The sequence below is a fragment of the Brienomyrus brachyistius genome, unplaced genomic scaffold (genome assembly GCF_023856365.1).
Source record: "Brienomyrus brachyistius isolate T26 unplaced genomic scaffold, BBRACH_0.4 scaffold36, whole genome shotgun sequence".
In the NCBI taxonomy this organism is placed as follows: domain Eukaryota; kingdom Metazoa; phylum Chordata; class Actinopteri; order Osteoglossiformes; family Mormyridae; genus Brienomyrus; species Brienomyrus brachyistius.
The window spans coordinates 267,341-293,415 of record NW_026042311.1 but is presented as its reverse complement, the minus strand read 5'-3'; the positions used below and the strand labels follow the sequence as shown (position 1 = coordinate 293,415).

General features: G+C 42.5%; 2 protein-coding genes across 2 annotated transcripts in view; one reads left to right on the top strand and one right to left on the bottom strand.

Moving 5' to 3' along the window:
* Positions 1–2,169, top strand: part of LOC125721933 (NACHT, LRR and PYD domains-containing protein 3-like) — a 158,438-nt gene extending 156,269 nt beyond the window's left edge. Inside the window, exon 11 of the mRNA XM_048998146.1 lies at positions 1,838–2,169. Within this exon, the coding sequence (XP_048854103.1) occupies positions 1,838–1,959 (122 nt within the window). The 3' untranslated portion in view covers positions 1,960–2,169. The remainder of the gene's footprint in view (positions 1–1,837) is intronic.
* LOC125721932 (NACHT, LRR and PYD domains-containing protein 12-like) overlaps positions 1–26,075 on the bottom strand; it is a 431,572-nt gene that overhangs the window by 274,389 nt on the left and 131,108 nt on the right. The gene's annotated exons all lie outside the window — the stretch shown is intronic.

Sequence of the window (26,075 nt, the reverse complement as noted above, 5' to 3'; positions counted from 1 at the left end):
GATATTTTATATCCAGTAGACGATGACAAAGATTGCATGTTCTCCCTATGTCGTCGTGGGGTTTCCTCTGGGTACTCCAGTTTGCCCCCACAGTCCAAAGACACGCTGAGGCTAGTTGGAGTTACTAAATTGCCCATAGGTGTGCCTGTGTGAGTGACTGGTGTGTGAGTGTGCCCTGCGATGGGCTGGCCCCCCATCCTGGGTTGTTCCCTGCCTCGTGCCCATTGCTTCCGGGATAGGCTCCGGACCCCCTACGACCCAGTAGGATAAGCGGTTTGGAAAATGGATGGATGGATATATATATATATATAACCGCACACACACACACACACACACACACACACACACACACAAATAGATTATATGTTATATATTAGATAAGTGGCAGAAAAATCGATGGATGGATGGAACTGTATGAAAAATCATGCTGCTTATGAAAGTAGGCAAGTAAGAATTTCAGGTTAGAATTTCATTGTACCTTGTACGCATGACACTGCTTTCTTAGAAACTTATACTGCCATTAAATTTTGAAGACGCTGTACAAAGAAGGACACAATAGTGATCGGAATATTTTTTTCTTGTCTGTGAAAATATACAGCTCTTCTGGACACTCATTCTTAAAAAAATCAGATGCTACTTTAATATTATCTGTACCGTTAGTAAAGACAATGTTCCGTGACAAAACGTGACCATACTGCCACGCCAATTTCTGGTAGCACTGCACGTCGCGCATGCGTCTTGTTATCCTCATGTAAGTGCACAGACGAAGCCGGAATCAACACAGAAAACGTGGCGGCCAGACTGGTACCTCTCCGCGCACGTATAAGCGGACGTGTTTGTATAGACTTTTATGATGCATTTTACTCCTCCGCGGACGACCGCCTGCCGCACTACAAATTTGTCTTTAAACGCCAACATAGATGATTTTGATGAGGATTGGGGTAGTTTGCAAACCCTACAGCCAATTTTCAAGGTAATAGAACTGTTGCATACATATAAATGCGTATGCATATGTGTGCAGACTTGTCCCAAATTGAAAATCTCACGCCAGCCAGTTGATCAAAGTTGGCAGCCCCGTGAACTGCCGCTCTGAATTTGTAAAACGTAGGGAAACATACACAGACCTCGCGGCTGTGGTACGTGTGCAGGGAATATCAGAATTACTACTAATACTTAAATAGGGCACGTGCACATGTGTAAAGTACACAGCTTGACCAGACAAATATGAACGTTTCCATGTACGCATACGCGGTGTAATACGCGAGTGCTGCGCTTTGCGGAGAACCAGCCTAGATGCGTCTGCGTTGGGAGCGTCGCGTCGGCGCGCTGCTGGAGAGAGGTGTGTGTCCAAAGTGGATTAAAAGACGTTCATATTGTGACCTAAAGACAAACTCACTTTTAGTGGTAATCTTTGTTGTGTAATTTTATGGTTAATATGTTTGATGAATGCTGTTTGTAATTTTATTTACCTGTAATTAAGCCTATTAGTTTAACACCCGCGTCATTTCGGCGCGTCTTCCCGCCGGCGTCGCGCGGGCGACCAACATTTCCTGAGGTAATTCACATATTTGACTTTTTATATTTTATGTATCGTACAGAATAATAGAGCGCAGGCTAAAGTGCAGTTCGGCCCCAGCGAGTCTCTCAGCGCGGCGTGTCTCACAGCGCAGGGGGCAGCCGGAGCGCCGCAGACTCGGGCGGCTACATGAGTATATTGGGAATAAAATGTGTGTATTGGAGCGAGTTCTGTGTGAGTGAGTGTGTGAGGTGTGACAGTAATAATGATGGAGATGCTGGGCTTCGTCATGGGATCAATCGCTCTTCCTCCTGCCTACAGACTCCTGCCAGCTGACGCTGGACCCCAACACTGCAAACAGAGAAGTGTCTCTGTCAGGGGGGAACAGGAAGGTGACATGGGGGGGGGCAAACTCCCCCGTGTCGCTGTGCATGCTGGGATAGCTCACTGTGTGCTGGAGGAATCATTTTTACCGTATCAGAGTCTCACATGTCGCTGCTTCTCCGTGGCAAAAAGGTAAAATCTCTGCTTTATAACCAGTATAACCCTTTTTACTCTGTCTGAAGTGTGATGTATGTTAATAAAACAAGTAATTGGGTTCTGTAAGCTGAACAAACATACAAAATGACTGTTTTTCTCTGACTTATGTTCTATGCTGTCTGTAAATGCACCAAAACTGCCAAAACAAATTCATAGTACATGCAGTTGTACCAATGGAGTGAATTCTGATTCTGAATAACATAAAATGTAATGAAATCTAAGCCTGATGAGTGGGGGGAGCTTTTCCCCTCCCCTCTATATGTATATTTTATATTTCTGTCTATATATTGTATTTGCTACCTGTACACTGACAATAAAGGCTTCCTATTCTATCCCATTAATGTCCCGGTTCCGCGCTGCCCAGAACGTAACTGAGTAACAGACTTAATCCGCGCTCTCTGCTCACTGAGCGCAGCAGCCTGATATCGCAGCGGCGACGCTTTGGCCAGCAGGGGGCGGCAGACGGCAGACAGTTTATTAACTCAAAACCTACAGCGGTCCTGAGGTAACTTAGTAAAGATAACAACATAATCAAATTAATCATATATTAACTAAGTAAACATAAATAACATAAAATCTTAATAAGTCACGTTAGTACAACAACAACAGAAAGGCACCTGATCATCAATGAAGTAGTGTAGGTGATTACCAATTACCAGAAAAAAATCACATAAATCCTGTTTCATTAGGAATCCTGAGATATATACAGTACTGTGCAAAAGTCTTAGGGAGTCATAGGAAATGTTTAAAGCTATTTATCTGGGTAGTAAATTTATATTTTCTCAGTATTAAAAACAAATTTTAATATTAGAACATGTGCAAATTATGAGTAAAACAAAAAAAACTAAGGAATTTCTTATGTTCTCCAAAAAGTTACTGATATCTTGTTGGATGGCTAGATGAACACCAATATGGTTCCTAAACCTCTCCTCAGGTTCACCTCGGCCATTTCATGTATTTGTTAAATTTCACCACCAGCTCAATTAATTCATGAAACTAGTTTTGAAAAGTCACTGAGGTATTGATTAGCTATATGAGGTGAGCTAGTGGTCATGTCAAAAAATACATGAGTATATTGAAAATACTGCCAATACTGGGATGACTTTAGGAGAGATTTTGAAACGGTTAAGGGCAAACAGTTTGACAGACATAATATCATAGGTTTAAATCAACATGGAGATCATTTTAAAAGTTTATGTGACTGCCTAATATATATATATATATATATATATATATATATATATATCCATCCATCCATCCATTGTCCAAACCGCTTACTGGGTCGCGGGGGGTCCGGAGCCTATCCCGGAAGCAATGGGCACGAGGCAGGGAACAACCCAGGATGGGGGGCCAGCCCACAGCTGTTTCTGCTCCCATTGCATTAATATGAAAGCTATCTGCTTGTGTTGATGTTTAGCCTGATATTTCAGGTGATATTTCAGGATGCAGGCGGGTGGACTGGGTGGTATTACTGTTATAGTGGGGTTTGCTGGATAGATGGGCGATTCACAGTTTATATTCCATGAAAGTCCACATATATCATTCCATTCACCCTACTCATGTACACCATCACAGTGGCCGGCGTCCAGGCAGGATGTTCACCAGCACTTTTCAATCTCTTAATGCATGTTACAGTGAGCAGCTGCCATTCTGGGAAAGTCTGGCTTCCCTCTTGGGGACATGATGAACAGAACAACGTGTGAAAGACAGTGAACTAAAGTGATGTGTGGCGGAAAAGTAACACTGCACATCACTCTGAACACACCATCCCCACTGTCAAATATGGTGGTGGCAGCATCATGCTCTGGGGGTGCTTCTCTTCAGCAGGGACAGGGAAGCTGGTCAGAGCTGATGGGAAGATGGATGGAGCCAGATACAGGGCAATCTTGGAAGAAAACCTCTTGGAGTCTGCAAAAGAATTGAGACTGGGGCGCAGGTTCACCTTCCAGCAGGAAAACGACCCTAAACATAAAGCCAGGGCAACAATGGAATGGTTTAAAACAAAACATATATCCATGTGTTAGAATAGCCCAGTCAAAGTCCAGATCTAAATCCAATCGAGAATCTGGCAAGATCTGAAAACTGCTGTTCACAAACGCTGTCCACCTAATCTGACTGAACTGGAGCTGTTTTGCAAAGAAGAATGGGCAAGGATTTCAGTCTCTAGATGTGCAAAGCTGGTAAAGACATACCCTAAAAGACTGGCAGCTGTAGTTGCAGCAAAAGGTGGTTCTACAAAGTATTGACTCAGGGGGCTGAATAATTACGCACACCCCACTTTGCAGTTATTTATTTGTAAGAAATGTTTGGAATCATATATGATTTTCGTTCCACTTCTCACGTGTACACCACTTTGTATTGGTCTTTCACGTGGAATTCCAATAAAATTGATTCATGTTTGTGGCTGTAATGTGACAAAATGTGGAAAAGTTCAAGGGGGCCGAATACTTTTGCAAGCCACTGTAAACTACAGGCATCACCCTAACGGTAAGAAGTGTGATCCGCTTACGACTGACATGCAGTAGAGACAGGATCCCATCCAACACGGGACCCACTATAGGCTCACACAGAAATAAAGGAGAAAAACACCAGCTGCCTTTTCCAAGCTGTTTACATTCCTGCGCTTCCTCATGGTGACAGTAACAGCCCGTGTCACATGACCACTGTCATGTCCTACCCATCACACCTGCCTGACCCTCCTGTCTCCTCACTAGCGTGACCCTGATGATTCATGCCTGTTGCTTGTTGCCCCTCGTTAGTCTTTGCATTTAATTATCTATTTGTCTCGTCAGCCCCAGTCCGGTCATTGATGTTAAACCTTCCTGCTGCCTGTGACCTTCCCGGTTGCCAGTCCTCCCATTTGTGATCCCTCACGATCCTCTTTGTTTCCAGTCTCAGCCCATCTAGTTCAGCAAACCCCCTTTTTGTTCCGCTACCAAGGATACAGAGATGAGGGTCTTTTACCAAGCATACAGTGTCCAGAGTGGATGAGCATGACCACAGTGAGAAGAGGATCTGATGGATGGAGGACCTAAGTACCATAATCTTAGTAACGCATGAGCAGAATTGGACCATAAGAGGAACTGGCCGGCTCCATGTCACACATGGTACGTGGGTGTAGAAGTTACTCAAAACCATGTGGCTGAAATCCTCCACATGTGCATTTTGAATGTATTGGGCATCATGTCCTGTTTTAACCATGAAAATCCAGTGAGGGGCGGCTCAGTGGGTAACAGGGCTGCCTTGCAGCTGCAGTGTTGAATGTTTCCATCCTTCTCCTATGCTGTCTGTGTGGCGTTTGTTTGCTCTCTTTATCCCACATGGGTTTCTTCCTGCAGCGACTCAGACAGGCATCTGTAAATTGTCCGGACTCCATAACTGTGTGTGCCTTGTGATTAAATGGCATTCTATCCATGGTGGACCCGAGCTTTGTACCCTGCGTTTCCTGTAATTGGCTCTGGGATACCCTTGTGATAAGTGTTTGGAAGATGGATGCATCACATCTTAGTACTTGTGACGATCTGTCCCGTCTCCTCCTGATTGGGCCAGCAGAGCTCACTGCTGACACCCCGTAACTCTCCTAACCCTCCCCAGCTGTATCCCATCGTTGACGTTCTCCACCCTGGTCTGTTAGCCTCCTACACCTCTCTCCCGTCGGTGATTACTGTGTATAAATGTTCCTGCTCTCATGGTTCCTCAGCTCCGTCATCATTCTTCCAAGTGCTGTTTGCTGTATTCCCTTAATAAAGCCTGTGTCTTTCCCAGAGCTACTGCATCTGAGTCGTCCTTAACCCAGATTATATTACTCATCACATAGAATATCCATTTACATTTAACCCCATGGACACTAAGCTTTTCTCCCAGGGGTCTAAGGTCAGAGAGCCCAATTGGACCAATTCGTCCAGATAAACACATTTGTAAAAGAAGTAGTGAATACGTTTCCAATCAATTCCTATTACACATTGATGTTATAATCAGAAGCCACATTATGAAATGGAATATATCCAAACAGCATTTTAATCTGACCAGTAGGGCATGCTGTTGTACCACTTGTAGAAACACTTTTGCATTTACCAGACTTGTTTACCCAAAGTGACTTACAGCAGTGGGAAGGGTTATGTTTTATGCATATTCTTGGGGGATTTGAACCCATTTATGCATCATAAATGCAACACTCTACTTGTTCAGCTAGAGAATCTCTATGAAAAAAGTCCTAATGACTTGAAGTAATCAGCTCCTAATGCCAGGTAGCTGAAAACACAATGAGGTTCTTCCTCAATGTGATGCTGCCCAACCCAGCAGACGGGAATCTGATGAATCAGACACGCCTGCCAGTGTCCAGTTTAACCTTTGGGGTCCGTGGACTCGACGGCCAATCAGAGATGGCAGACAGCTGTCCACATGGCCCCGATTGAGCGGTACGTTTGCGTAACCTGCTGGCTGTAAAAGGAGACCATGTGTTTGAATGCTGCATCGCAGGCCTGACACATGAGAAAGACCAGATGCCAGCCACCTCAGACATGTGGATTTTATCTGTGTTCCACAGGCACTTTCATATAAGTGATTTACAGGAACAGCCAGTCTAGTGCAGGGCAGCGCAAACACCCTCATGCATATACTGGTTTTAGCACAGCTTCATTGTAAAGCATATCAGATGGCCTCAGAATCCTGCTCCCTGCTTAATACAAGGTGAATAGGGAGTAGGAACTAGGGGACTAAGGAGTAGTGGACTGTGGGATTAGGGGCCACAGGACTAGGAGACTATGAGACTAAGGGAATAGGGGACCAGGGGAAAAGGGGCTACAGTGTTAGGGACCATGGGACTAAGAAACAAGGAGACTAGGGACTTGTGGATCATGGAAGTGGGGCAAAGGGGAATTGGGCACCATGGACTATGAGACTAAGGTATAGAGGGACCACAAAATTTGAGCACTTAAGACTAGAGGACTGTGGGACTGCAATGCATCATCTCCGGAAACCTGTTTACTCCTGCTGGGCAGCTTTCATGTGGCACCCCCTGCTGGACAGTGGAGACACTACAGAGGCTGTGTATTGTGTTCAGTCACCTTTTACTGTAAATCACACATGGGTTCACGCTCATTTGTGTCTGCTCTGAATCCCCATGGGCCGAGGTGAAAACTCCATCCACTTTAGGTAATTCAGGGGCCTCTTGCCAAGTTATGTGAGCTTCGTGTCTGATTCTTTGGGCTTCCGTACTGGAAGCAGTCCAGGGTAATTCTGGGAAAGTGTGGAGCTTAGACAAACCAAACTACAGCGTAACATGCAGCCAAGGGGGATTTTAAGATTTTGGTATATTGTGTGGGCATCTTTCTGTTCTTGATATTGATTGATGTATGTAATTATGTAGTATTTTTAATATACGGATAGCGCACTATTGTATACAAAGCGACAAGCCAAGCTTGCAGTTTTGCAGTGATCATGTGCTGCCACCTTCTGAGAAAACGAAGAACGGATTTTCAGATTAAGATCTAAAAAACTACACATTTACATTTTAGCCCATGTTACACTGGGCTTTTCTCCCAGGGCAGTAAGGTCAGAGAGACCTACCAGAGAGAAATCTACCATAGTTACTGTTGTATATACATTTATAACGACTTATATTTTACTTATTTATCAGAAGCTTTTATCAAAACGACATACAAATGAGGAAGCAGATTGACACTGTACGGTGCTGGGCGTCGCCCCGGTATGCAAAGTGCTTGGAAAGATTAAAAGCGACAAAACATTGTATAAAAGATTGAGTGCAAGTGCATCAATTATTAAAAATAATACTTAAGAATATCAGTAACAGAGCTCAGCACCAGCATGTATGGGCCTTCAGGACCTGTGATGATGAGCACAAAAACACCAACGCAAATCCCCAAACTGCACAATATTGTGTTTTGAGTGAAACCTCAATGAGTCTTTAGGTCCATGATACTGTAACAATTTCGAGGAACTTTGGCGCTACATGCAATTCCCAAAGCGCACCACTAGATGGCGGCTTCCTACCGTGAGCTGAAACGTAGGGGCGATACGCGGCAAGTTTCCCCAGCCGCCAACCGGCGTGCACCGGGGCTGCGTCTGGGTCAGGCTTTTGCCTGCTGCTTTCCTCCAGCTTATTTTCTTGTGTAACTTGGTGCTGGGCTCCTCGCCATAGAAACAAACTCAGCCTAGCAAACATTAAGAAATCTGGATGCTATGAAAGGATCGTCTACCATACTCCCATATTCCACTCTGCTTTCATCCGATTGTCTTTGGTTTGTGCTGCTGGGAACCATTATCGCTGTCCTTTTATTTTTCTGCAAACGTAATCGTATGATCACATTATATCGCGACGTCCCTTGTCCCCACCCACGTTTTGTTGAAACTGCATGAAGGTCAGACCCACTTTTGTACCGTTTAAAACACATGTTGATCATTTTTTCTCCTGCAAAAAAGAGCATTTACTTTTATTTTGGAGATATTTTTTTGCAAAGCGACTTACAATTGAGAAAGCGGCGAGTTGAGCAGCAAACTTAAGGCGGTGTGACTAAGCAGGTTTGGACCCACGAAGCTCAAATTCCACGGTCAAACAATTAAAAAAATTTTCTTTGAAAAGGCAGACGCAGGCAGTCACTGGTGCGTTTGGGGTTAAGGGCCTTAGTCACAGGAGCATAGTGATATAAGCCACTGAGCCAAACGCCAACCCACAGCACTGACCTCTGGCAGAATTCACCTTTACAAGCATGTTTGGCAAATGCCACTAAGTACAAAACTGATGCACTTTTACATAAATAATTGTACTTATCATCAGGGTTCAAGTGTCAGAAGTGCTTCTGCTACTCTTTAGTAAGGTTGCAAATTCCATCTGTCCATCCATCCATCTTCTGTAGCCAGGTACACGCACACACACAGGCAAACACATGCACGCTAACACGCGCACACACACACAGACGCACACACACAGAGGCGCACACATGCACGCTAACACGCGCACACACACACAGACGCACACACACACAGACGCACACACACAGAGGCGCACACATGCACGCTAACACGCGCACACACACACAGACGCATACACACACGCTAACACGCACACACACACAGACGCACACACACAGAGGCGCACACATGCACGCTAACACGCGCACACACACACACAGACGCACACACGCACGCTAACGCGCACACACACACAGAGGCGCACACATGCACGCTAACATGCGCACACACACACAGACGCACACACGCACGCTAACGCGCCCACACACACAGAGGCGCACACACACACAGACGCACACACACACGCTAACGCGCACACACACACACACACAGGCGCACACATGCACGCTAACATGCGCACACACACACAGACGCACACACGCACGCTAACGCGCACACACACACAGACGCACACACGCACGCTAACGCGCACACACACAAACACACATGCGCACACAAACACGCACGCACACGCGCACACACACAGAGGTTTGTAATTATATCTTTGTGGGGACTCTCCATTTGTTTCGATCGTGAAAACTCTAATCCCAACAATGACAGTCTACCCAGCCCCAACCTTAACCATAAGTAAGCAAACAAAATACAAGATTTTAGGTATTTTCAGTTTTGTGATTCTATTCACAGATTTTTTTTATGAAATTGAGGTTATCCTTGTGGGGTGTGGGGAGTGAAAATATCCTTACATGGCAAAAGGTTTTTATCACATCGTGGGGGACATTTGGTTCCCACAATGTAATACACTGTGTTCACAATTATTAGGCGAGTTGTATTTTTGGGATTAATTTCAATAAAAAACAAATATAGTGTCATCAGTCAGTCCAAAATGTTAATGAACCTGAAGCCTGAATGTTATGCAAAGGAAATGTGAGTGTGAACATTATCAGGGGAAAACACGTGTGTGCAGAATTATTACACAACTATTAGTGTGCAGAATTATTACACAACTATTAGTGTGCAGAATTATTACACAACTATTAGTGTGCAGAATTATTACACAACTATTAGTGTGCAGAATTATTGTACAACTATTAGTCTGCAGAATTATTACACAACTATTAGTGTGCACAATTATTACACAACTATTAGTGTGCACAATTATTATGCAACTAAATGAAAAACCTACATTTTCCCATCTACCTTGTTTATTATCATCTTTCAAAGTGCGAATAATAACATCACATAATTTCCAAATAAACATTTCTGACATGAAATATCAATTAGTGAGCAATATAGCCACCTCCTTACGGACGCAGCAGGAAGTGTGAGTGTCCTGCAGGCTGGAGAGAGAGCTGCTGATGACGCGCTCAGCGGTCCGGACCCTTCAGAAGACTGTGCAGACCGCTGAGTGCATCATCGGCAGCTCTCTCCCCAGCCTGCAGGACACTTACACTTCCCGCTGCATCCGTAAGGCCACCAGCATTGTGACTGACCGGTACCATCCCACCCACCAACTGTCTACTACCCCTCTTCCATCCGGAAAGAAGATTCTGCAGCATCAGGAGCAGGTCTGCACGACTGTGCAATAGCTTCTTCCCCCAAGCAGTCCGGCTGCTGAACAGCAATAAGTCTTCCATTCATGGAATCTGTTATTTTCTTGTTCTGTTGACGATTAACTTTTTGTGCAGCAGCAACCACAGCCTCCCAGACACTGTTCAGAGAGCTGTACTGCTTTCATTCACTGTAAATCTCCCATATAAGCAGGGCCCACAAGTTCTCAATAGGGATTATGTCAGGTGAGGAAGGGAGGCATATCATTATTTTGTCATCCTTATGGCCTTTACTGGCTAGCCATGCAGTGGAGTACTTCAATGCATGCGATGGAGCATTGTCCTGCGTAAAAATCATGGTCCTCCTGAAAGATGCTGACTTTATCCTGTACAGCTGCTTGAAGAAAGTGTCTTCTAAAAACTGACAGTAGGTTTGGGAGTTGAATTTGAATCCATCTTGGCATTTTCTGGGAAAGTAGAGTGTACCCTTGGGGAGGTGGGCTCCGGCTGGGCTTAAGATACGGTTTCATTAATGAGACTCACATGGTCAGAAGGTTTGAGGTAAACGAGTCTCACTGGCTGTTTCTGAAGGTGGGACCCTCCCCCCAATAAAAATCTCACATCTTCCCATTAAAATAATAATTGTAACTCTCCACTATGATTATTCATGTTACAAGGTCCAACTGACAGCACTACTTTGAGGAGAGTTCTTCATCTTCTACCTGTGTGTTGGTAGAATAGTGATTCAGAACATGGGCTTGTGATCTGAAGCAGGCGGGTGTTCGCCGTTGTACCTTTGAGGGAGGTTCCTCACTAAATTAGCCTAGTTGTGGGCATCTCCATCACTGCAGTTTGCGAGGGCTTGGTAATCTAGCCACTTGCAGTTGTTCCCGTTTTAAGGTTCCCTTTTAATACCGCTTGTACTCAGTCAGTGGATGGCGATTTGGTGGAGTGTCCCGGACCGGCGTGAGCCAGGCAGCCGGTGGGATACTGAGCCACTACAATTGCTGCTGTTTTGTCCTGCTGTGTTTTCTGCTTTTGTTTCGTTTTTTATTTTGTTTTCGGGTTTCCTGTTTAATTAGTATTAAGTATTTATGTGTTTTGTTTAGTTTGTTGTACGTAAACCGTGGGGCGCCGTTGGGGAGGCTTGGTGTTGGGTGGTGAGGATCTGGTTTGGGGGGGGGGGGGTAGGTCGTGGTCGCTCTGCCTTCTTAGCCCACCCCCCTGGTGTGTGTATCTACACCATGTGATGTGGTGACCCTGTGGAGTACCTTCTGACAGTGTGTCCCCCCACCCCAAGGTAATAGCTGCCGGGTTTGGGTTTCTTTGTGTGATTGGAGTGTTATTCTAACATGATTTGATTTGTACCATTTGTGGGTAATTTTTAAAGTAATTGCTTTGCTGTTTGGTTTTTCCTTTGGAGTGTTAACTGAACGCAGAATAATAAAGGCAGTGTTCATGGTCTTCACGTCCCCCAGGCGGTGATTATGAATTTGTGTGCTTTTATATCGGAGTGGGCGTAGTCGGCAGGATTTCACCAGTACATGGTGCAGATGTGACTCCCTGATCGCTCCCTGCGGAGGTTAGGTGAGATTTTTTATTTTTTGGTGTTTAATTTGTCATAGTGGAAAGGCAAAGTAAAACAGCAGCATTAGTTTCCCAGGAGCTGCTACTATTTTGAGTAAATTTTGTTTGCCGGGCTTCGTTTGTGCCGTCTAGTTTTATTGTCCTATTGTCATTATGGACGACGAAGTGCAGCAGCTCAGGAATTTGTTGGGGCAGCTCCAGCCTGATAATGATCGTTTGCACCAGGAACGAGCAGAAGTTCCAGGTCCCTCTACTGCCACCCAATCCTCCCCTGCACCTCCACCTGTTTCGGTCGAGCCTCGTGTCTATAATGAACGTTTTACTTTTATTTCTAGAGACCTGAAGTGTCCAATGTTTGGGGGCAGGTCTGGTGTGAGCTTTGAGGATTGGGAGGAAGAGGTGCGAGTTTGTATGCGGGCCTGGCTTCTGTCGTCTGCTGATCAAGCATTTTTTCTTTTTGACCATTTAGAAGCGGAAGCTAAGGAGGAGATTAAATATGGCCCTGCTGTTGAACGGGGTGACCCAAAATGGAGATACTGGCACATGGAGAGTCACGTCACCGGTTACAGGGTGGTCCCACACGCAACTACAACCGGATCTTATATACGCACGCTGGCCACAACAATTAATCTATCAATTCAACAAAATCACGATACCTGAAAAGATCGCACATGGAACTCATGTTTTTTTTCATTGGTACATGTCAGGGTCTTATGTTCACCAGAAATGGTTGTCAGTTCAACAAGACATGTATCAGGATGCACCAAGAGAGCTACAGAAAGTCAGTGATACCAGATGGGCATGCAGGTACTATGCATGTAAAAATCTCATGGACAGACTGCCAGCTGTATTGCGTGTACTACATGAGTTAGATGGAGAGAGCAGTGCGGAGAGATCAGTGGATGCACGGGGCCTGCTTTCACAAGTAGACCTTACCTTTACTGGAATTCTAGCAGTTCTTAGGAAGATTCTTGGGGAAGCCAAATATCTGTCAGACATGCTTCAAGCACCTTCCCTTGATCTAGCTAGAGCTGTGGACCTAATCCAGGCCCTACAGGACACTTTATGGGAATACAGGGGTGAATCATGTTTTGATCAACCGTGACAAGATACTGTGTACAGCAAAAATGTATAATGTTGTAGTTGAGGCTGTTTTTTTTGTGATTATAATTTTATTGTCATTCCGTCAATTTATCAGAAGACACATACAGGACAGAGATACCACAAGAATAAATGACAAAAAAGCAGCAAGAGAAAGGAGAAAAAAGAAAAGAAAAAAAGAAAAGGAAACACAGAACAACTTTTCACACTTGACATGTTGGCAGCAAACTCATATAAACTAGACCATTCAAAGAAGCTCTTTAAGAGCAGCAGCCATATTCCTCCAGGTATTTACAGTGATTGCTTTGCCTTGTTAATCTTTGCAGTGGTATACTCTAAATAGACAATGTAATGGAATGAGACAATCCAGAATTGCTTCAGGTTTGTATCAAGGTGTATCCATCGCTGTAGTGTGGTTTTCTTAGCAGCTGTAAAGCCTGCCTTTAACAGTTTTTTATCACGTAATGAGAACTGGTACATCATGTCATCATTAAGCAATAGTAAGCAAGGCTCCATGTCAAAGTATAGTCCAGTAAGATCACATTACACACGAGTGACAAGCTTCCATAAATGTTGGGTCACTGGACAGTCCCAGAACATGTAGAAACGTACTGGTAGTGTCAGTGTTGCAAATGCTGCAGTATGGATGGGGAGCAGGTTTGATGAGATACCGTTTGTAGGGTTACAATAGAAACGATGGATAGTTTTAAAGTGAATACGTACATGACTAAGGTTTTTGGAAGTAAGGCAAAGATTCGACCGCACTGTTTCCCAAACCGGGTGGAATCCTAACCTAGAAAGTTCTAAATCCCATTTTGACAGAATCTTCAAAGGCTTATGAATGTTAAGGAGTAAATTGTTGTAAATGTTTGTGACTGTGCCTTTAGATGCCTCGACAGGATCGATCCAGCTAAACATTGGGTGATCATCTAAGACAGAATTCCATGGCACAGCATAGGCCTTCATTGTGGATCGTAGCCTGAGGTCGAAGAAAAATGAGAAGCCAGGCAGACTGTATTCTTTTTGAATGTCCTGGAATGTGCGCACACCATTCGCATCAAACGTATTAGAAAATGTGAAAACCCCCTTGGATGACCAGGGGGGACAAACAAAAGCTTTATAGTCTGACAGAAAGTGGAAATTGTTCCATAAAGGAGATTGTTGACCTATTACTTTTTCGGCGTTGTACCATGCAGCTAAGGTGGATGAAAAGATACAACCAAGTTTGTGTCGTGATTTACGAAGACCTACCCCTGGGAAAGGTAAGTCCTGGAGTCCGTGGGGATGCACTATAGCCGATTCAATACCTCTCCACGACACTACACTGCCTGCGTCTGTCCAAGTGCGCATAGCCCTAATTTGAAATGCCCAATGGTACAGCTTAAAATCAGGGAGGGCGAGGCCACCGTCTGATTTGGTGCGCTGTAAAACTGAGAAGCGTTTCCTGGGTTGTCTGCCGTTCCAAATTAATTTGGATACAATGAAATTCAAATCTTCAAAATAATTTGGAGGTGGTACACATGGAATCATAAAAGACCAAAAGATAAGTGAGTAAAATATTCATTTTGATTGAACGGCATCTTCAGCTAGAGAAAGACGTGGAGACAAAAGGCTGGAGGAGATAAAGACAGCGCAGAAAGAAGACGACGTATGCAGACAAGTGACAAACCACTGTTTCACAGAATGGCCAGAGAGATGTAAGTTAGATCCAGACATTAAACCATACTGGCAGCGCACAATGGATTTTCACCTTGCTCACGACCTTCTCATGAAGGGAGAAGGACTTGTGATACCTCCCCCCTTGAGAGCGGATGTTCTTCAGCGTCTGCATGAAGGCTATCAGGGAATTACAAAATGCCGAGCCAAAGATACACTGTCAGTATGGTGGCCCGGTATCACAGCACAGATTAGCCAGATGGTGGACAGCTGGGTCCTAAATGGCCAGATCTGCAAGTTTTTCGCAAGCAGGATGAGGAGAGAAGGCGTCAGCAGGCAAAACACTACAACCGCAGACTCCGCTCCAGACCTCTCGCAGAACTGACATCTGGTCAGACAGTTTGGATTAGCACAGAAGGGACTGCTGGGAGTCGTCAGACCTGCAGATACTCCTAGACCATATGTAGTAGAGACTGATAAAGGTCATCTTTGGCCTACAGGGACTGTTACTAGGTCAAGTTGACTGGAAAACCACCTGACAGAATGGACTTGTGAACAAAGAGGGAAGTTCAGTAGAAGAGAGAGAGAGAAGGAGGTTGTTGATAGCAGTAATAGAAATTAATGTCAAAAGGTACACAGCACATTTGACTTAAGCTAAAAGGAGGAGGTGTAATAATAGAACTACTGTTCCCATAATGCTCTATTCCCCACAGTGCTTTTGTGCCTTGTATGCAGTATTCCAGTTGTTGTATTAAACACGATCTAACCATGTACTGACAGTCCCATCTGCTCATTATACAGTTTAGTCAGGGTGATGACTGACTGATGACTGATAACTGAGGGGGACAGTTAAGTTTCTTTGGTTAGTCTTTATTTATTTATTATTTTTTTATTTTGGGTTATTTCTGTATTTTTTCCCCTTTTTTAAAATTTTCTTTAATTACATTTGGTTGTTTGGAGCCTATTAACACTTGATAGAGGGATTTAATGGACAATAAAGAGTGTGCATCCTATCCTATCCTGTAAGGCATTCAAGTTTGTCCATCAGCCCACAGGCCAGCAAGCAAAGGCAGTTTAAAGTTTATAAAAGTTTAGATGAATGCAAGTATTTTCTGGCTGATCATGTACACGGGACTGATTGCTTCCTAATCGTATAGTTTTTATTGTTTATCATTTTATATGTTTTATCCTGATTAATTCTGCAAGGTTTTTGTGGTTTTTCGACCTCCCAAGAGCAACTTCGATTTCGTTTTGTTTTTAGTTCATACTTGGTTCAGGCAGAAGTTCTTTTGGTAAGCAGTAGTAAATTTATCGGATTTAAAATTTTAAATAAAAATAATAATTAAGTTCCGTTTCAACCCAAGTAACTTATTTTAGTGTACTCCGCACTTTATTGCATTTAACGGTACGCTAATTAATCTTTTTTTTTTTTTTTCAAACTTTATTTTGAGTTTTTCCAAATTTTACAACATTAAGCCACAAAAACAAAACGAACACACCCCCGACCCAGGTGTAACAATAACAGAGTAATTGGAAAAAGTAAATAGATAAATAAATAAATAAATAATAATAATAATAAAAATAAATAAATAAATAAATAAATAAAAAAAACCTCCATGTTCAGGTGAGTACAATGTTGTCAACATATTCTATAAAGGGGGACCAAATTGCATGGAACTTTTGTCTGCATTTACCTCGGCTATATCTCAGCTTTTCGAGTGGCAGTGTAGAGAGCACAGCTTTTACCCATTGACTAAATGTTGGTGGTCTGGGGGACTTCCACATTAAAAGAATTATTTTTCGTGCTAACAGAGAAGAGAAGGCAACAGCCCTCGCCTGCAATCTTGTGTAATGTTTGTCTTGTGGGAGCACCCCAAACAGCACAACAAAGGGACTGGGCTCTATTGTAGTGTTGCATATGTGTGAGAAAGAGTGAAAAATCTGTTCCCAAAAATATTTTAAAGACTGACAAGACCAAAACATATGACCGGTTGTAGCTGGGCTATGTTGGCACCTGGGACATCCTGCGTTGGTGCCAGGGTAAATTCTAGCCAATCTTTCATTTGTGAAATGTAAACGATGAACTACTTTAAATTGTATTAGGTTGTGTCTAAGGCAGAAAGAAGAAGTGTGCATCTGTTTAATAATATGTCGCCAATTTCCATCATTGATTTCAACACTTAGGTCTTGTTCCCAGGCTGCTCTGGTCTTATCCCATGAAGGTATGTTGATATTCTGAATGATATTATAGATCACTGAAATCCTGCGTTTTATATAGGGATCTATTTCTAAAATATAATCCACTGCCGTTTTAGATGTCTGAGGAGGGGTGGAAAAGTATTTCATGATAAAGCTACGAGCCTGCAGATATCGGAAAAAATGTGTCTTTGGAATATTATGGCTATTTTGTAGGGTATTAAATGAAACAAATGTACCATCCTTAAACAAATCCCCAACAAAAAATAAGCCATTGTCCTGCCAGATTTTGAAAGCTGTATCTATTTGAGAAGGTGGGAATAGATGATTATCAGTTAGTGGAAGGAAGCTACATGCTTGGGTGAAACCAAAATGTTTTCTGAATTGAAACCATATTTTAAGGGTTGCTTTTACTACAGGGTTTAAATTTTTAAGGTTGAAATTAATAGGTAGAGGGCTATTGAGAAGAGTTATTGGAGATATAGACTGATATGACTCTAGCTCCATAGTAACCCAAGCTGGGCCTTCCCTTGATTTGTGTATAGAAATCCAGTGGCTTAGTTTAACAAAATTGGCAGCCCAATAGTAAAACATAAAGTTATGTAAACCCTGCCCTCCAGCTGACTTAGGTAACTCCAGATATGCTCTCTTCATACGTGGCATCGATTTGTTCCATATGAAGTTAGTAATGTAGCTATTCAACTTATTAAACCAGTTTTTGGTTAAGAGAACAGGAATCATTTGAAATATATATGAAAAGCGGGGTAGCACCATCATTTTGACAATATTAACTCGACCAGCTAATGAAAGGGGAAGCAATGACCATCTGTTAAAATCTGAATTGGTACGTTCCAGTAACACCTTTAAATTATAGTCATAGAGGTCTTTGTATGTTTGTGTGAAGTTAATACCCAGGTAGGCAAATGACCGACTCTCCAACTTAAATGGAAAAGTGCTATAATCTATGTTAGTTGCTAAATTATTTATAGGAAAAAGTAAACTTTTAGAAAAATTTAATTTGTATCCTGAAAAATTCCCAAATTGCTTCAGAATCTGTAACAAGTATGGAATCGACTCTAACGGGTCAGATACGTACAATAATACATCATCAGCATACAATGATATTTTATGTATCTTACAATTCCTAGTGATTCCTGTAACCTTTGGTGATTGTCTTATTGCTATGGCTAAAGGTTCAATGGCTAAATTAAACAAAAAGGGGGACAGACAGCAGCCTTGTCTTGTGCCTCTATGTAGTAAAAAGTATTCTGAGTAATTGGAGTTTGTCCGAACTGAAGCTTTTGGAGAATAATACAAAATCTTAATCCATGCAATAAAAGATGGTCCAAAACCAAATTTTTCCAAAGTTGTGAACAAATAGCTCCATTCCACCCTGTCAAAGGCCTTCTCTGCATCAAGAGAGAGTATGATTTCAGGATGGAGGGTGGAGTGGGCAGAATACAAGATATTAAGGAGCCTCCGCACATTGTAATATGACTGTCTGCCTGGTATAAAGACGGTCTGGTCAGGATTGATTATATGGGGTATTACCTTCTCGAGACGTTGGGACAAAATTTTGGTGAGAATTTTGTAGTCACAACAGAGAAGACTTATTGGGCGATAGGAATCACAATCAAGTGGATCCCTGGCCTTTTTAAGAATTACAGATATCACAGCTTGTGACATGGTATCCGGTAGTTTCTTGGTTGTGATAATTTCTTGGAACAATAGGTCTAACAAAGGTGTTAATTTAGTAGCAAAAGCCTTATAGAATTCAATAGGGAAGCCATCCGGACCTGGTGATTTACCATTCTGTATTGTTTTTATAGCATGTATGATTTCTTGACTCGTTATTGGGGAATCAATAAAAATTTGGTCCTCAACTGAAATTTTGGGAATTTCTAAATTATTCAAAAAACTATAAGTTTGAGTTGTATTCACGGGTGTTTGAGATTGATAACAGTTTATGTATTGCATTTTAAACTGATCGTTGATATTCTTAGGGTTTGTAGTAATTAAACCTGTTGTGGTACGAATTTCCGAAATTGCTCTGAGTGCAGCTATCTGTCTCGCTTGATGTGCAAGCAATTTACTGGGTTTCTCACCATGCTCATAGTATGTTTGTTTGGTTTTAAGCAGGAGCCGCTCTGCCTTCTCAATTGAGAGGTTGTCATATTCTGTCTGGAGCAGTAGTCGTGTCTTAAATGTTTCAGAAGTAGATTCACTTGGTAATTTCCGGTCTATCTTTTGAATTTGTTCAGCTAGTTCATTTAGACGCCTATTTTGTTTTTTCTTCTCATAAGCTGTGTATGAAATAATCTGACCTCTAAGATAGGCCTTAAGTGATTCCCATATAACTGTATATGAAATACCAGGGGTACTATTAATTTCTATGTATGTATCGATCTGTTCCGAAATGAGTTTAATGAATGAGTCGTGAGTTAATAATATGGGATCAAACTGCCAAGTTCGTTGTGACTGAATATTATTCGGGAATGCCAAATCTAATTGCACAGGACAATGATCAGAAATTATAATAGAGTGGTATTGGCAATTAGTAACATAGGAAACTGCTTTATGATCAATTAAGTAAAAGTCGATTCTAGAATATGAGTAATGTACCGGCGAGTAGAAAGAAAATTGCCTAGAAGTAGGATTAGCATGCCTCCATGGGTCATATAGTTTGTAGGACTGCATACAAGACAGTAGCATTTCTCGTGACCTAGAGACTCTACTGTCGTGTTTAGGATGAGATTTATGCAATGCGGGGTCTAGTGTACAATTAAAATCACCCCCCCATATTAACATATGTGAATTAAAGTCTGGGAGCTTGGACAAAAAGTTAGAGAAAAAATCTGGGTTGTCCCAATTTGGGCCGTAGATATTAGCTAGTATTATTTGGTGACCAAACAATTTCCCTGCCACTATAATAAATCTGCCATTATTATCCGGAATTACATTAGAAGCTTTAAATGAGATGCCTTTTTTAATTAGTATGGCAGCTCCTCTTGACCTATCACTATATTTCGAGTGAAACACCTGATCAACCCAACCTTTTGGAAATTTATTACTTTCGCCCACTCGAAGATGTGTCTCTTGAAGAAATATAATATCTGGTTTTAATGATCGGAGGTGCGTAAAAACTCTACGACGTTTTATTGGATGCTGTATCCCCTTAATATTCCAACTTATAAAACGAATAGAGCTTAAATCACGTGTTGTCGTCTCCGCCATTGAAAGATGAACATAGATTGATAGTTGAATGAGTGAACTGGAGTTATAAAGTAAACAGCATAAGATCTAGTGACCATGTCAACAATGGAAAGAAAACAAACAAAAACAATCAAACAGAAAAAAAGGAGAAAGAAACACCTTGGGTCCTTATGCAGACCTTCCCGTAACTGCAAGGTCGCTGTAGCCTTTCTAACTAAAAGGCCAAATCCCAAATACAAAGAATAGGGGTTGGAACCTATGAAACCTTCAAACCTCCTAAGTCCACAATACAAAGCATGTAATTTAAATAATTACTGGGATTCAAAAATCAAAACAGAGAAACATGTGCATCATCGGCGAACACTATTAATCTATATTATAATATGTCTAGTTAAAGGAAAGAGTCGTAAACGACTGACAACAATGTTAACTGTATGTAAACATAGTTTCATTGTCCTCCGGATTATATAGCACTTCAGCTAAAGTCCTGCATGGAAAATTTCGACTACAGAGTGATTTCGAGAAAGACATTCAGGTCGTAGATGTAGAACCGTGTGTTAGAATGGACCGTGTGACATACGATTGGGTATCAGAAGGGGTAGAGAAGATCCGTTCCTTGCCTTTGTATGTAATCTTGAATCGGGCCGGGTACAGGATGCCAAATCGAACTCCTTCGACTCCCCGAAGCTGATTTCTGATGTTGTTATATTCCGCCCTGGCTTTCATCACTCGCGAGGTAAAGTCGGGAAAGATTGAGATTGTCATGTCGTCCACTGACATCCGCTGTTTTTCCTTGGCGAGTCGCAGGATGTTGGCGCAATCGCGATGGTAATGAAAACGTGCCACGATAGTTCTCAGCGGCTCGCCTGGTTTTGGGGCAGGCTGCAGTGATCTGTGCGCTCTATCCAGCATCGGAGCGTCAGCAAGACCGAGCGCTCTTTTTAATAAGGCTGACACTGCTTCGACAGAACAGCTGTTCGGGCCTTCCGGTACTCCCCGTATCCGTATGTTGTTTCTTCTCGAACGTGACTCTAAATCCTCACATTTATTCTGAAGTGACTCTGTAAGAGCTGTGAGTTGTCGTACCTCCCGCTGAAGATTCACAACATCGTCCGTGTACAACGACAGGCTCCGCTCCATTTCACTTACTGTCCCTTTCAAAGATGTTAACTCTGTTGTAGTTGTTTCTTGATAGGACTTCAGCTCAGCTCCCACTGACTTAATATCGGCTCTAAAGGCTGACATCTCGCTTTCTAGAGCTACCCTGAGCTCTGTTTTCATTATTTCCGCGATGTCTTTTCGCAGTAACGACAGTAGTTCTTGTCTGAAAGTATCTGTAATCTGGTCAGCCGGAGTGTCTACGCTACTCGGCTCCGAAGGCGAGCCGTGCAGACCAGGCCGTAAAGTTGTTTGAATCGTACTGCGCGTTTTCGTCGACTTGCTGGCCATAATTTGTCGTTCAAAGATAAACAAAGTGCAGTTGACAATGCCGAAAAATGCAATAAAGATTATCTATTCCCCATATAAATGTAATTTTAATGCTTTGTAGTGTGGAGCTTAGTTACCTACGTCTACTCCATAGTCCGCTAAACAGCGCCCCCCCACGCTAATTAATCTTTAAAGTTAAATACGCTATATAAATTTACTGGGCTGGGAGTACGGGGTCATAGTGAGTTAGTTAATTATGGGGCCGGCTCAGTGTTGCGTTTGCAACATGTTTGCCCTTCTGGACGTTAGTGTCCAGTCGGACTTCATCTGCGAGCGATGTAAGCTAGTGGACTCGCTCATGGTCAAGGTTCGCGACCTTGAGGAGCAACCGGCTCTCATCCAATGCAACAGTGAGTTAGAGGAGCAAGTTAATACGCCTTTTAGGGAGAAGGTGTGTACGCCACTAGCCGGGAGGGGGGAGAATGAAGAGCAGAGAGGTTGAGAGAGCTGGGTGACCGTAGGTCGTAGACGCAGGAAAGGGCGTACACACGTTGCAGAGGCGGCATCACCTGAGGTGACTGTGTCGAACAGGTTTCAGGTTCTTCCAGCTTTAGAGCCGGAACGGACTGGGGAGGCAGGTGGGCACTTGGGCACTGAGGAGCCCCCTCCCCCCAGGAAGAGGGAGGTTGTGGTAGTGGGGGATTCCATTATTAGGGGAGTAGACAGTTATGTGTGCACGCGTGATAGAGGGTCCCGTACGGTGTCTTGCCTGCCTGGTGCCCAGGTAGGAGACCTTCCAGATCGTGTGGATAAGCTTTTGGCCCCAGCTGGGGTGGATCCAGTTGTCGTGGTGCATGTTGGCACCAACGACATAGGCAAGGGTAGAAGGGCTGTTCTGCAGGATAAATTTATAGAAGTCGCCAATAAGCTTAGAAGCAGAACCACGGTGGTATTCTCCGAAATACTCCCCGTGCCACGTGCAAGTCAGGCTAAGTTAGCTGAGATAAGGAAATTAAATGCGTGGCTAAAAGGATGGTGTAGGAAAGAGGGGTTTAGGTTTATGGGGCATTGGAGGACCTTCTGGAACAGGTGGGACCTGTTCAAGCCGGATGGGTTGCACCTGAACCAGAGGGGAACCAGTGTATTGGGGAGGCGTATGTGTAGAGTAGTTGAGGAATGTTTAAACTAGGGACTGGGGGGGCAGGGAGGTTAGTTAACTATGTCAGTGGGGGGAAACGGAAAGCCCCAAATAATCATATTGTAAGTGGGCACCGTAATAGGCCTACCCTTTGTTGTCTGTATTTAAACGCCAGAAGTATTAGGAATAAAATTCATGATTTAGAGGCTTTTATCTCATCGGACTCTTATGATATTATAGGAATAACTGAAACGTGGTTGAGTGAAAAGGATGGACAAGAATATAATATGGATGGTTACACGTTGTTCCGTAAGGATCGTATAGGAAAAAAGGGAGGTGGTGTTGCAGTATATGTAAAGGAAAACTTGCAGGCAAGGGAACTTACTGATATAAATAAAACTACGGAAGCAATATGGGTAAAATTAGATGCTAAAAACTCAAATAGCCTAATTGCGGGTGTTTGTTACAGAACACCTAATATAGCTGCTGAGGAAAGCAGATTGTTATACAGTGATATTAGGACTATGAGCAATAAAAACGATGTGGTAGTTATGGGTGATTTTAATCTACCAGGAATGCAGTGGGACATTGTCACTGGCTCTTCAGAAAATGAACTGGAGATGGTGGAATTAGTACAGGATTGTTTTTTTACTCAGTTTGTTAACACCCCTACCAGGGGAGATGCCATTCTTGATCTTGTTCTCTCTAATAACCAGGACAGGATTGGTAAATTAGACGTTTTAGAACCACTTGACAGTAGCGATCATAACATGGTCAAATTTGAGGTTAAGTTTAGTGTTCGAAGAGCTAAGTCCAAATCAAAAATATATAATGTTAGGAAGGCTGACTTTAAGTGTATGAGACTAAAACTAGAAACTGTGAACTGGATGGAGTTAAATAACAAAACTGTTGAAGAGGCCTGGGAATTTTTTAAAAGCACATTATTGCAAGTGCAAGAGGACTTCATACCTGTTTCCAGCAAGATTAAATCTAGGAAATTGAAACCTAGGTGGTTTACTAGGGAAATAAAGTATAAAGTAAGGAGGAAAAGGGCTTTGTTCCAGCAATGGAAAATAACTGATGATGACAGAATTAAGCAGGAATATCTAAGTCTACAGGCTGAGTTAAAAAATGATATTAGACGAGCTAAAAGAAATGTCGAAAGGATGGTTGCATTGGAAGCTAAGGATGACGTTAAAAGTTTCTTCCAGTATTTTAACTCTAAAAGAGCTCTAAAACCTGAAATTACTAATCTGCAGGATAGTAAGGGTCTTATAATAGTAAACGACATTGATATAGTAAATGAGTTCAATGATAGTTTTGCACGGGTATTCACTGTTGAGGACCTTAGTAATTTACCAGTTATTACCTATCCAGCATTGTCTATAGCTAATATATATATAACTGAAGCAGATGTTTTGCAAAGCCTAGCTAAGCTCAAAATAAATAAATCACAGGGCCCTGATGGCATCTTACCTATAGTGTTAAAAGAGATGATGGATATTATTTGCTGACCCTTAACTTTACTGTTTCGAAAATCCTTATCTGAAGGTGTGGTACCTTCTGATTGGAAGCACGCCTTCATAGCGCCTATTTTCAAAAAAGGGGATAGAAGTAATTTGTCTAACTATAGGCCAATCAGTCTAACTTGTATAACTGGTAAAGTTATGGAGGCTATAATCAAAGAGAAAATGGTAGATTACCTGGACTCCAATAACATTTTGCGGGATAGCCAGCATGGATTTAGGAGAGGTAGATCCTGTTTAACAAATCTGTTGGAGTTTTTTGAGGAAGCTACTCAGGAAGTTGATGATAAGAAGGCCTATGATGTCATCTACTTAGATTTCCAAAAGGCTTTTGATGTTGTCCCCCACAAGAGGCTCCTACTTAAACTCAAAGCGACAGGTATTTTAGGTACCGTAACGACCTGGATTGATAACTGGTTAACAGATAGGAAACAGCGAGTAGTTATAAGAGGCACAATGTCACAGTGGGCTTGCGTTCATAGTGGGGTACCGCAGGGTTCGATTTTAGGACCACTATTGTTCCTAATTTACATAAATGATATGGATACCAATATATACAGTAAACTGGTGAAATTTGCAGATGACACCAAGGTGGGTGGTGTAGCATATACTGAATTAGTGGCTCAGCAGCTACAGCGGGATCTTGATTTAATTAGTGACTGGGCCAATACCTGGCAGATGAAATTTAACGTCGATAAATGTAAGGTACTCCATCTAGGGAGCAGAAATATAAAGTACAGGTATTTCATGGGTGTCACTGAAATAAAGGTAGCTGATCATGAGAAAGACCTTGGTGTGTATGTTGATGCTTCCATGTCCCATTCTCGCCAGTGTGGGGAAGCAATAAAAAAGGCCAATAGGATGTTGGGGTATATCTCCAGGTGTGTGGAGTTTAAGTCAAGGGAGGTAATGCTAAGATTATACAATTCCTTGGTGAGACCTCACCTAGAATATTGTGTGCAGGTTTGGTCACCATATCTTAAAAAGGACATTGTGGCCTTAGAAAAGGTGCAGCGTAGGGCCACAAAAATGATTCCTGGTCTTAGAGGAATGTCATACGAGGAACGGTTACTTGAGCTAAATCTGTTCAGTCTCAAGCAAAGGAGACTGAGGGGGGACATGATCCAGGTATATAAGATTCTAACAGGTTTGGATGCTGTTCAACCAAATAGTTACTTCAGCATTAGTTTAAATACACGAACTCGTGGCCATAGGTGGAAATTAGCGGGAGAACATTTCAAGCTGGATTTAAGGAAGCACTTCTTTACACAGCGTGTAGTCAGAGTATGGAATAGCCTTCCTGATAATGTAGTGCAAGCTGAATCCTTGGGTTCCTTTAAATCAGAGCTAGATAAGATTTTAACGACTCTGAGCTATTAGTTTAGTTCTCCCCAAGTGAGCTTGATGGGTCGAATGGCCTCCTCTCGTTTGTATAGTTCTTATGTTCTTATGTTCTTATGTATAATGACAGACAGACAATATGTAAATCAATTTTGAAATCAGCCTATGGCGGCGCAATATTGTACATTAGTAAAGTTTTTTTCATAGGAAATGATATTGATAATTATCACGATATAATTTTATTCTACATTTTTACTTAAAATTCACATAATTGCATTTAAAAAGGCAACGTGAAAATTGAGAAACGTGGAAATTGAATTGACTGCAAACTTAAA